Source organism: Ostrinia nubilalis, chromosome 18 (genome assembly GCF_963855985.1).
Source record: "Ostrinia nubilalis chromosome 18, ilOstNubi1.1, whole genome shotgun sequence".
In the NCBI taxonomy this organism is placed as follows: domain Eukaryota; kingdom Metazoa; phylum Arthropoda; class Insecta; order Lepidoptera; family Crambidae; genus Ostrinia; species Ostrinia nubilalis.
Genome location: NC_087105.1, coordinates 13,090,120 through 13,103,382, shown reverse-complemented (window position 1 = coordinate 13,103,382; position 13,263 = coordinate 13,090,120). Strand labels below are relative to the sequence as shown.

General features: G+C 37.2%; 1 protein-coding gene across 1 annotated transcript; it reads right to left on the bottom strand.

The window, feature by feature from the left end:
- Positions 1-3,941: 3,941 nt before the first annotated feature.
- On the bottom strand, positions 3,942-11,876 carry LOC135080764 (uncharacterized). The gene is made up of 3 exons (XM_063975481.1): positions 11,812-11,876; positions 10,413-10,569; positions 3,942-4,770 (listed from the first exon to the last, which is right to left on the bottom strand). Exons 1-3 carry the CDS (start codon positions 11,812-11,814, stop codon positions 4,568-4,570), a joined length of 363 nt encoding a protein of 120 aa, XP_063831551.1. The 5' UTR covers positions 11,815-11,876; the 3' UTR covers positions 3,942-4,567.
- Positions 11,877-13,263: the final 1,387 nt, after the last annotated feature.

Sequence of the window (13,263 nt, the reverse complement as noted above, 5' to 3'; positions counted from 1 at the left end):
TTTAGAACGTTACACATTGTAACATCATCTTTAAGGATCTGAAATTTTAACTTTTTTAGATCTGGCCGAAAAAAAAAAACAAAACAGTTGAAAACTGATATTTTAAATGCTAAAGCGATTGAAAAGTGTTTGCCATTTTCTGTACTTGTCCACAGCCAATCATGGATGCATTTAAATAGTGGTCCAAGGGCCGGCAGTCGTCCTTAAACTCTTTGCTAGCCCGTTCTCTGGCAATTACCGACTGGTTATGATATAACCGACGGTTTACTGGCAGGAAAATACATTTAACGAACATTAGGTGACTTGGGACATTTGTAAGGATATTTTATGCCTTTGCTCTTTATGAAAAAAAAAATAATATAAGTAGGTATACATATGATGATATGTATTTTAACAGCCTTTACAGTACCTATGTTTAATGTATGGCATGGCTATAGTAGGCATAGTATGGCTTGTCCTTATTAAAATGTTTAACTTTTTTTATAGAAATGTTAAATTGATCCAACTCAACTCTATTAGTAAGAAGTTTAAGCATATTTTTGTACAACGAAAATTATTCTATTTTCGAGACACTCAGTACCGGGTTTTAATCGTTGATCAAAAACTGGATTGATAACAATATTAACAATTGAGTTTTCTCTTAAAACCACTGTGCATAAGTAGGGTAAGTATCCTATTTATCTTTTAAAACATCATTATTCTTCTCTCCACTCACTTTGCAAAGTATAAAATGCTCATAACAATGGGACACATTACGAAGGCACAGAACTTTTCGCCGCGACTGTACTGCGTTGAAGCTACACACAATAAGTTCATTAACAAAATTTGAATATTCTCATATCTATTCATTTTTATGTATATTAGCATTATTTGAATACCAAATATGGAAGTGCGGGATAAACGGTTTAGTCTCCATTTCCACAGCCTATAGGTTTTGGCATCCAGTTTTATAGGGAGCTGGAAATGTACAAACATTAGGCCGTCTGTGTTTGTCCTTGTTAAAGGTTAACACTTCTGTTAGGGTTGCCAGATCTTAAAATGGACTGGAAAGCTGAAATCTGGATTGATCTTTGATACTGCTCTTTGGATATTTTATTAATTTTCAGCTGCACGTTAGTAATATAGCTAGAAAGCATCGAATTTGGTCGGACAGAGCGTTTGCATTCTCAAATGAGAATTGTCGAGGATACATAATTATATTCAGGCTATTTCAGTGAATAATGTATCTTCCAGATAATTTTCAGTACCTACTAAGTAATAATTTCGTAAGGTTTTCAATCTTTTTGTTTAATAAATTCACGTGTAAAAAAACTTTTATCAAAAACAAAATAAGTGAAGAAATATATTACTTTGAAATGGGCAGACCTTACCTCCCGTGTCGTGTACCTACTGGACAGTCTCTCCCAGAAACTATTCAGATATTTGTTAGTTTTGTCTTATGGGGGACATTTTTTTTATGATCTAGCTAATAAGAGGGTATTATGATTATTTTTTTGAACAGAAATACTGTGATAGTGTTGTTAAAGTGTAATTAAAATTATATTGAAACACTTACTATTGTTTGTACCCCAGATAAGTAACCACTTCAATGAAAAATCTGCTTGTACAAAATAAGGCATACGGGTGCATGGTCATCAATATTGTTTGGTATGTTTCCTTGAGACTATATTCAAGGTAGTTTAATCTGTGGGTGCATTTACCTTGCCAGGCAATCGTATTCCATTTATTAAAAAATATTTTACTTTGGTAGAGGTATTCTGCTAGAAGCACGATAAATATACCTCTTTCTTGAATAGCCCACAAGGTGGACAGACGACATCATAAAGGTAGCAGGAAGGCGCTGGATGCAGGCCGCTACCAACCGGGCAACATGGAAAGCATTGGGGAAGGCCTATGTTCAACAGTGGACGTCCTATGGCTAAGATGATGATGATGATGATGATGAATAGCCAGCTTTCTTCATTAAAAGTAAGTTACCTTATTAATTTTCTAAAAATACTTTTAGAAATGTTATTAACACTTTCGTCGCCGCTTGTACCCGGGACACTCAGGTATCCTCGCAACTGGTATGGGCGCTATGCGCATCTAAACAACCCCGTCGGCCATCTTGGCTGTCCTTGCGCTATTTCTGTTAATGTCAGGGTCCAAGGTAGTTGACCTGAGACCGACGACCCCGGGTACCGTTCGCAAACCAGTCTAGTGGACATGTCTTAATGAAGATTTGCATTAGTTATTAGATTTAGTTTTTGTGAATCATCAATGTCGTAGAGACAGGTAACAGTTATGATTGGGATTGGCGGTTTAAGTTTTTTGTCTCATTTTTTAATCCTTACGAGCTTTTGGCCTGCATCTCATCTGATGGGCATTTGACAGATTTGGATGGCAATCTCGCCTAATCCACCTATCATAGGTGATTTTTAAGAGTTCGGCTAAGTAACTAGGTCGGAGACCGCGAAATCAATGTTCACGTAAAACCAACTTATTATGTGTTCTTATGTTTCAACCAAAAGACGTCAACTGCAGTAAAAAGACCGTAGCTTTCCACAACGACCGGTCCAGAGCTGCCCGCATAGTCTTGTATTGGACTTAGACAAAAAAAAACAGGTGTTTAATTTTTTTTATAGACGTTGTCTGGTATTCCTACGGTTATGTTACTACTGCTTGTTAAGCTGGTTCTATAGATCGTGCGCATCGTGTTAAATGTCCAAGGAACGCTTAGGCTGGGTTGCACCATCTTACTTTAACTTTGACTTTAACAAACCTCAAAAAGAAACTCCGTAAAAAGCAACGGTTATCGTTATAGTTACGGTTAAATTTAGGTGGTGCAACTCAGCCGTAATCACATCAGCGCCAAGCTCGATACAAAGGAAATGCACAATTTATTTTCTGCGTCGATAAGATAATTTAGTTTTCATGTAAATGAGTACATGTTCTTGGCACATAAATATTATTTACGATTTTACCTTTGTGTAATGTTAGTCATAATAAAAATGAGGATTTGCATTAATATTTAATCTAGGTGGATTAAATAATCAATGCTTGAACTGTACACTACTACTGTACCTGCAGCTGCCTTCAGTTTTTGTTGCAATGAAGGCACAGTAGTGTGGACTTTGGTTTCACAATGTCACAAATTTTCTTTGGAACTTAGTACGTTTAATATGTACTAAGTACAATCGATCTGCCACAAAACGCAGTAAAGTTTGAACTTTAGTAGACCACAAAACGCAGTAGGTAAAGTTTGAACTTTAGGTTTAGTAGGTTAAAGTTCAAATAGTGCGCGCGCAGTAGGCTGTACGTTGTTTGGGAGGCAATAGATGACTGAATATCGAATATTGAGCTCGTAATCTGAAACGACGTTCAAAACTACATTCAAATCCTGGAATAAACCTGTGTGGGAGTCATTGGACTAAATATTGAAATTGCATGATATCAGGCTCGATTCCATGAAAATAGAGTATTGAGAGTTGGATTCGTTAGATAGAGCGTTCCAAATATTAATAGATGTTACAGAAATAGCATAATATTGTGATTACCTACGTTATTACTATGTTATAGGTAATTTAATAAAACGTAAACTTCTTTCTAAGTAAAATACATTTATTTAAAGCAAAACAATAAAACTAAATAAGTAGCTACTCATCTAAGCCGTTTTAAGAAAAAACATTTGACAAAGCAAAATGTTCTGGACATTACTAATTTAACTTACAGTAACTTCAATCACATCAAGTTGTATGTTCTTTGCAAATTGATTCAATGAAATTTTTTAGTAAGTACCAAGTCATTTTCAATCATGCAATTAATTACTGAAAAAAGATGTTTTCTCAACTTTTGGGATAAAGTTTAAAGTATTGGTCAAAATTTATCAAAATTAATCAAAACAATGAAATTGTGACACATAGTTAATTAATTTTTTTAATTAAGTAGTTTATTAATTAGTTTCTAGGTAGACCGTTGTAAGTGCTTTCTAATTAAATAAGAGTTACGCTAATACGCTATGCTCACACACCTTTCACTGTTCAGAATTTTACACTTATGTTATAGTAATTAGGTAGTTATGTTCGTACAATACAATACAATCTTTAATTATTTATTTAAAAAGAAAGTTTTATTCGTAGTTTCTTGATTTAATTCTGAACTAGACGTTGTGGGAGTAAAATCTTTACAGATTCAATTTGTTAATGGTTTTCATCTAAAAATAGCTTAACGTTTATCTTAAAGGGTAACAATAAATTAACAAAAGTAAAAAACACTTAAAGCAATTATTTGATTCGTCGCTTGCGACCTAACACAATGGTAACTTTAAATCGAGGTATATAATTTAGATTTACACCTTATTTTTATTAATTTTAAGGCCTCTTTAATTATTGCTCCTCATTACCTCTGTACTTGGTGTTTCATACCTCTCATGTCATAACTAAAAAATAAGAGGTCTATTCTGGGAAACGATTTCGGTTCTTTACTTTTGAAGTAGGTTTCTATAAGAAAAACGAATGTAACGATGTAGCTCCTAAATCGAGAGCGTTTCACAGAGTAGACCCCTATCCTAAGTATGCCATAATAACTCTTATTCCAACTTGATATACGGCTCAAGCTTCATCGCCCTCATGATGTCCCCTGTCACGGAGCAGCGTCCTGCCTGCATGATGACCCTGGCGTCTTCTTTCCCCTGTACTAGTTGCTTGAAGTTGTGTTCCGTGAGCGTGAAGGTGGTATCAGGATCGTCCTCTGGCTCGCCTTCGAATACCGTGACTTTGTTCAGGTCCAGAGCTGGAAATGGATGATGTTCAATTAGATTCAGTTACAAAGTTTTAGTATCAATAGACAGGTTGTCGTACTAGCATTGGTTAAAAGGTTGTGATTCGTATTAAGGTCTGAGGTCTAGCTGAGAGAAGCAGATATGCCACGAGCCACGTGAAGGTTGACAAACCAACACTTAAATTGATATTTTATGGTGACCCATAAAAAGTTGTGTAGCGCACTTAGAAGGACATTTGAAGCCGTTTTAGCCAGTGCACGCCTGCGCTGTGTTTTATTATATTTTAATCTGAACACCTTATCTAGTAATACCACACACAGAATAATAATAAGTACTGTAATACCTACTTGTATAAGTACTACTTAGAAGTCTTTAATCAGATTGGCTCGCAAGATAAAACAAATTAGATATTTTTTTCCAAATTGGATACGGTCTGTAAGCATGCAGAGACTTGAGTGTATAAATATGAAACTTGCATTGTATAGTTACTTAGTAATTTAATAGAAAGACAATTCATTATTAGGTATAATAATATCGTCAGTGGAAAGGAAAAAGAACTAAAGCGCCATTTTGGCCAAAATGAGTTATATACATTGTTGGATAGGTTTTTTTTTTCTGCGTCGATCTATCTAGGTTTCAACTCAATCCGATGACTTTTTTGGCGCTTTAGCACTCTGAAAATTTTAAGTATTTCTAAAATCACCGCCCTCGTCGCTGCTAAAACGACGTGTTTTCAGTGTTTTTGCAACAAGTGTCGCGTAAGGGTTTTTTTGCTGGCAAAATATTTTTGCTTTCACAACATTAAGTATTTTTTTGTTATTTAAGAACTCGAATGACTTGTTACTTTAGCAATTCGAGCTTTTTGAGTTTTATAGTTCATTGGTATATTAGTAGTTATTCATGGTTGTAGTTCAAAATGATTTGGCGTGTAAGCAAAAGTAAGTGAACAAGATTCGATTAATTTTGGCGCTTTAGCAAAAAGTAGCCTTTTTTTAATAAGCTTTAAAGTATTTTAGCGAAAATGAGAGCATTAATCAAAGCAAAAACTATAGTAGTTAAGTATTATTAACAAAGACATCTCAAACACACTTGTGACTATAAGCACACACTACGCACTCGGGTCACTCACAAGTGCCTGCAAAGATGCAAGAATGTTGCAACTATCCAAATAAATAATTTGCTCCCTGGGCACACATTTATGCCGGTGGATTCAATGCACTCACACATTGAAAAAAAGTGTTCGTTCGTTTCAGCCCGAACGATATCCACTGCTGGATCCCCCAAGGCCAGGCCTCCCCCAAGGATTTTCACAAAGACCGGGCCCGCGCTCGCATCCAGGCACCTCCTGCAACCACCACCTCCAGATCGTCGGTGCACCTAGTGGGAGGCCTGCCCACACCACGTCTTCCGGCTCGTGGTTGCTACTCTTTTTCCAGAAATTTTCTACCCCTGCAGCCATCAGCTCTGCAAGCTATGTGCCCCGCCCACTGCCACTAGATTTTAGCGATTCTGCGGGCTATGTCAGTCACTTTGGTTCCCCTGCGGATCTCCTCATTTCTGATTCGATCACGCAGGGAAACTCCGAGCATAGCACGCTCCATCGCTCTTTGGGCGACCTTGAGCCTTCTTATGAGGCCTATATAAGCGACCACGTCTCAGATCCACAAGGCAAGAAAAAAGGGTAACAAACACTATTGTATGGGCGCCGCGCCGTCAAATTGACCTGCCTGCAGTATATGCTGCTCTATCAAGAAAATTTCCCAAACTAATGGCAAGATAAGTCTTTCCCTGGCTTCTTGAGGATGAAGTAAGCCGTCTTCCATTTTTTGGTGAAATACGCTATAGATAGGCATTTGTTTGCAATTTCCATTAATATCTCCCTTTCGCTACGAATAGCTCTGGTACATAAATATCGGCGGGAAATCATCCGGTCCCGGGGCTTTCTTTAGATTTTGCACGTTAAGCACGGCCTCCACTCCTGCCTCGGTAAAAAGGGGATCGTTTGCTGTTTGCTCTTCTAAAGTTTCGCTCTCTATCAGTTGTCGGAGACGCGTGTGGTGTGGTTTATCTATTGTCACGGAATAATCTGGATCAGCCGATTATTCTGGGCACTCTGCCCAGTCTTGCCGTTAAAACCATTCAGGAGCATGTCCTCTTTTCTCTGGAGCTTTCCCGATGACTCCATAGATTCCATCCCACATGTTTTCTCTCTCGTGTGTCGAGCAGAACTCATTCCAACTCTTTGTTTGCGCCTCGCTGGTCTTCGGTGCGTATTCTTGTTGCCGCACTTTCACCTAGACAGAGAGAATAGGTTATGGCGTTGTGGTCTGAAGTGACTAGCGTTCTGTCCACTTTCTCTTTAATCCTACCCAGTAGTGGCTTACTGCACGCTGACACATCCACTTTGCTTGTGCGCAATCTGCCCTGTCGATATTTTTTGAAAGAAGAAACTGTAAGCTTCACCTAAGCTTTCGGAAACGCTGCCCCACCATTGGTTCTAGGCGTTCACGTCTCCCCCTATAATGATGTTTTGGGTGTTTAGCTTTTTCATACCGCTTTGTGCGTTATATCTAAAGCTCAATTGGATTGTCTCCCTCATAATACACGGACACAATTCCTAGTTTTAGCCTGCCTGCCCCCAGTGTTACCGCGGCCTCCGTCTCCGTGACCAGTTAGGGGTCGTGAATGACTCAATCGGTCACCGAAGACTGAGTGACTGGTTTCTACCGATTGAGTGCTAAGGTTATATCCTTGTCCTCGGCTGCTTGCAGCAGTTCGGCAGTGGCTTGCTTGGAGCGTCTCAGGTTAGCTCAGATGATGTTGAGCTTTCACAAATCAAATCAAATCTCCCAAAAGACCACGGACACGGTCTTTTAGGAGATTTGAACTCTGCATGTTTAGGGTGTTCTTAGCAGTATGCTGTTCTGGAAAGCGCTATGTAAGTAGTCCTACTTTTGTTTTTCTGGGCATTCATCACTTTATCACTGAATGCCATGTAGTGGTGGATGTTGGATGTGTCAGTTCTCGCCCTCGCATTTTTTCCACGATTGTCGTGTGCCTTATTTTCAGGCTGGACAGTTTAGCCATGAGTAAGTTCCTCTGCAGTTCCTCTTCCTCTTTGCATAGGGCTTTTGTATGTCCAAAACAGAGGCATTTGGCGCATTTCAGTAGTGGGGTCTTCTACCGGTCTTATCTCCAGACCTATGTGGACTGCCCCCGCCTCGAACAAGCGTTTGTAGAGAATGGGCGACACTTCCATCCATAGCATTGTAGAGTTTCTTATTTTGGGCCTTTAGATTGTCATCCTTTTCCACCTTTAGACCTTTGATTTTGAAGTCAAAAGTGGTTCTGACGGTCTTATGACATTGTCGCCGGTTATGCTCAAGTCCGTCGATGAGACTATCAGTGTGTGGTTTGGCTTTTTTGGTGGGATGGACATGGTGGTGGCCGCGTAAGTCACCACCCACCATGTCCATCCCACCAAAGGTTTCCACCAGTGGTTAGTGGTGGTCATTAAAATTGTTAAGTGTCCCTACGTTTGTTCACTATAATTCAAAATATAGTAATTACCTACTACTCCCGTACCCGGTTAGAAGTAATGACAATCAAATTATGCATGATGTTAGGATAAATTAAGCATTTTTTGTCATAAAACATAATACCTATTCAATCTATAAGCATTACTTTTGCTTAAAACGTTTAATGTAGTAAGAGTTTAGTAACATTTGCTTATATTCGTTCTATAGGGTCTGCGTAAGTAAGCAAATATTCATGTAAGCTCCATGGATAATATCGCTTTTACGCATTTTTTCGCTGGCGCATGCGACTATCTTATTTTGTAGTTTAGTAATTTATCTTCGACTTACTTATTAAGCTGTATCTCACTAAGTATTTTTTCTCTTTCATCAAAAAGGTTGTTCAAACTATTTAGCACTTATTGGTTGCTGGATATTTGATTATAAATGGAGGTTAGCAGTTTTACCCTGACTAACATTTAATGAATTTTCATGACTCTTTTTCTAAAGCGACACCTATTTTACGATCTAAAAGAGCTACAAACCTGGTGTTTTCATTAAAATTTAGGCAAAAAATCAAGAACACGATTGCATTTTAAAAGAACAGTTTAACATTAATATCAAAAGAGATACGAATTTTTTTCGTAAAAAAAAAACTTTGATCCTCATTTCCCACAAGTACGGTTTTGGCGCTTTAGTCTTTTTTCCTTTCCACTGACGATATGAGTTAGGTACATTTTTTTAAGGAGAGCGCGTATGGCTGACAGCTGATACTTGTTATTACTTTAACTGAACTTCTAGTTAAATATCTCCTTAGTTTTCTAACGTCTCATGATATACAGTTCAAAATTCCACATTCGCTTAGTAACGCAGGGGTCAGACTGGGTTGCAAGTAAACTTTCGAGCCAATAGACAAAAACTTGGAGCAAACGTAAACAATTCGAAAGCAAACATCACACCACAATCAAAACCGTTTTAGTGAAAGGGCAAAAGTTTGTTTACCTCAACGCTACAACAACAAATATGCTCTATTCGGCGCGCTTGGATGGGTAGAAAGTTTTTATAGTACTCATGACTGACTCAAATTATTTATTATAGCATTCAGAGGTCAACTTATCTATGTAGAGATCAATCTTTCAACGATCAATCACTTTTCTATTAGATACCTGAGGAAAAAGGTACTTGATTCGTTGTAAAACTTCAAGAGAATGGAAATCCACTGCATTTCTTCTTAGAATCAGTCTGCTTAAATCATTGTTTTAATTTTGTCACTTACCTACTCGCATATTTCACTTTTATTGTAAAGACAGTTATTATTTTTCGTCTATTGCCCATGAATTAAATTTTGTCCCTCTCTTTTCCAGCTTACACGAGACACAATAATCTAACTTGTTTAATTGTTAAGTACGTCGTATTTATTTTAAACTTCAAAGCAATCTACTGCCTCAGGTGGTACTTGAACCCACGACCTTTTGCTTGCGGTGACTGCTCATAATCGTGTAATACCTAAATGCTAAAATCCTAATAGTTACGTAATTTGGTATTGTTATAAGTAGTTACATAAGTAAACTTTTTACATCATTTGGGTTGTGGCAACCAAATTCAGCTTGTCAGGACAGCTGGTGTCAGACTTTATAAGCTGTCATATAAGCGTCTCATGTATAGATGACCCAAGCTGAACTGTCCCACCAAACTCAATGACAGGGGGGCGCTACCATCGTTCAACTATAATTATGGTTTCCAACATAGCAAAAATCGGAACCAGCGATCCGGTATTGACGGTGGCGCCCCACTGTCAATGTCATGCATAGGACAGTTCAGTATTTTGGAACTATAGCTCTATCACAATATTGAAATTTATTTAGGGACAAACATTATTTTATATTTGTTAAGCTAGCAACCATAACACAAGCATATAAGTTGCTTACTTTGGGGCTAGCTGGCGCTGTGTGTAACTGGCCAAAAATTTATTTATTGAAACAGGGTTATTTAAGCTCAACTGGAAACAAATATCTCAAACAGATTTTGTTTTTTTTTTTACTGTGTGTGTGTGTTTTGTTACTGTGTGTGTGTTTTAGTGTTAGATGGGAATCTAAAAATACTATTAAAGGTCTTTAAATAGAGTAGAGAGTACTTACTCCAGCTGTACACCGAAGTTCCTTTAATGATGTTGAACAGGAACACTCCTCCCAGCTCCCTTGCCTTCTTTGGGTCGGCCGAAGTCACCCGCGCTTTGATCCTGGACACCAGGTCCACCTTGCCTGCTGGCACCGCGGGCTCGCTTTGGTTTGCACCCTGGAAATAGGACAGAATATTTGTTAGGTGGTTTTTTAATATAATCCGAAGACTATAATAATAATCCGGGCCTTTTCAAGGCGTGAGTGAAGACATGGCAGGTATGTACCTACCATCCTAGACAGCACTCATTTAACATCAGGTGCTATTGCGGTCAAATACCTGCCTTGTTCTGCATAAAAAATCTACTAGATTAAAAATCAGGAGAGAAGTTAGTATATACGTTGTATGTAACCAAGATTTATTCAAGCTTTACTGTAACTGTAAAATAATTAATATAGCCTTACGTTTCCGCAATATACCGAATACGGCTATATGGTACGGAGCTTACGATGTAAAACTTTGATTCTAAAATGTCGATAAGTTTTATAAGCATGATTTTTTATAAAGCTGTTGAGTAAGTAACTAGATGTAGTTTAACTTTTTAACTTTGATAAAATTTTGCAAACGAATTTTCAAAAGTTTAGATGCGAGCTTTTTCACTTTTCGCTGAATGCTAACGTTTGAATATCATTACGTTCACGAAACATAGTAAAAATTTACATTTTAGACTGTCCACAAATAAAAAGTGTAGTGAAATGAATTTGTTTTATGCATATAAAAATAATTTCTGATAAATTCATTTGGAATAAAATAAAACAAAGTGATTTTTACAGTAACTAACATTGTGTTATTTATTACACTTATTATTGTGTACTTAGATAACTAAATACCTACTTATTTGAATGCATGCATGCATGTAGAGTCATATCAAGTTATAATGTGTATATTTATACATTGCACACTCTACATGCAAATCAAATAACTAAACTATCAAACAAAAGTTCTATATTTAGGTACTAATTCTCTGTTATAGGTATTACTCAGTATTAGGTAGTTACATTGCATTCATAGTTTTTTTATATGATCATGACCCTAAGTAACAAGGAGAAGAGAGTACAGTCAGCGTCAAATAAGTAGTTCATAACACCCAAAGTAGCCAAAAAGAACGCAGCACGTCTCTGTTACTATTGGGATAAGGTTGTGTCAACTTTTTGGTCACTTTGGGTGTCACGAACTATTTCACGCTGACTGTACACTGGCAGTTTTTATGAAAACTACTTCCCAGTTCTATTTTTGAATATTCAAAAACAAAAGAGTTTTTAATTAAAAAACAAAAGAGTTCATTAGCAGTAAAAGGACATTTTCCTAGTTCTATTTTTGAAAATTCAAAATTCAAAAAACAAAAGAAAGCCAACTCACCATGTTGCCGTGTGTCGGAGCGCGCACGCACTGACTCGCGGCGGAGGCGGAGGCTGCATCGCACTTTCACTCGCCGATTGCAAAACATTTACGTTTTGTGTTGTGGGGTCACCACACGACGGTGGGAAAATAGACTTGCTTACATTTTGGATTCGAAGTTGAGTGAGCTTTTGAAAAAGTGTTTAAAACTTAGGGCCTCGTTCATCATCTCCGAGTAAAGTGTCAAGTCAAGTCAAGTCAAAATTTCTTTATTTGTTTGGACTAATAAATAGTTCTTACAAATCGTCATTTTGCTCTTAAGGAGCCTCTACATGTCTCATAATTTTTTTACCCTACCAGCGCATCGAGACCAACATTTGGCAAGTGCTGAGAAGAAGCGCCGCAACAAACTCAGTCACCACTGTCTGCCGGATAATATAAATAAATAGAAATAGTAGTAGTAGGTACATTCGATTCAGGAGCAGTTCACTAAATTTACCATGCATTCTTGTGTGGTGTATCTTATAAGAATGGGTATACAAGATTGCGTGGTATATTAAACAAGGTAGTGACGTGCTAATATCTAGACTTACATATTAAGATACTAGTAGAAATGACTCGCATACATAAATTTGAATAACTTGGATTGACCAGTCCCCGAAAGCAGCGCCTGTTCACAGACATGACGAGTGAACCAGCCATCGCTTCACTCGACCATATTAGAGGGAATGTAACGACCCGCCTCACTACGCCACCACCCCAGAGACATTTTAGTGAGAATGACAATTCCAAGTTATCTCTTTAAAAAAAACTAATAATAAAGCTAAGTAACAGTCCAGATTGAGAAGCATGACACTATAACATTTGAGAAATTATTATTAGTTTATACATTACTTTTCATTTTAATTCTGCTCAAGTAGGCTATTCGTTGTCAAGTAGGCTATTCGTTGACTAAAGTCACGGTAGCAATACTAGCAATTTATCGAATTTCACTATCTCTGAATGTCGCTAAATACTTCTTATTTTATTTGCTAAGTAGTGGTAACCAGGAAGTAACTAATTGGAATTGGAATTTATGATGTATTGCCTTCTGAACTAATAAAAATTAAAATAGATAGTGAAAGGAGCTATGAAACAGCTGAAAGCTTTATTTTCTGGATACTCCTAAACTATTACGCTTCTCTAGAAGAGCCACTACTGCCATATGGCATTATTGGCATTAAGTTGGCCTTTGTATCCTCTTTGCGAAAATAGGTTTTAAAAATTAAATACACTTCTAGTCAGTTTCCCATCATCTTAACAAAACATTTAATACAATGATTAATAAAAAATACAATGGCATTAAGTCACATTTTGCTCCATTTTCAATGAAGAATGTTCACTAATTTTGTTTTTTAGCTTTCTGTATTCTCTGTTAAAAATAAAAAATACTCGTGAAAGAATTATTTCGATACGTCAATTAGTTTCCAAGAT

Coding starts and splice junctions, on each gene's coding strand:
- LOC135080764 (XM_063975481.1), bottom strand. Junction 4,771..10,412: donor AACTTCGGTGTACAGCTGGA/GTAAGTACTCTC, acceptor ATCCATTTCCAG/CTCTGGACCTGAACAAAGTC.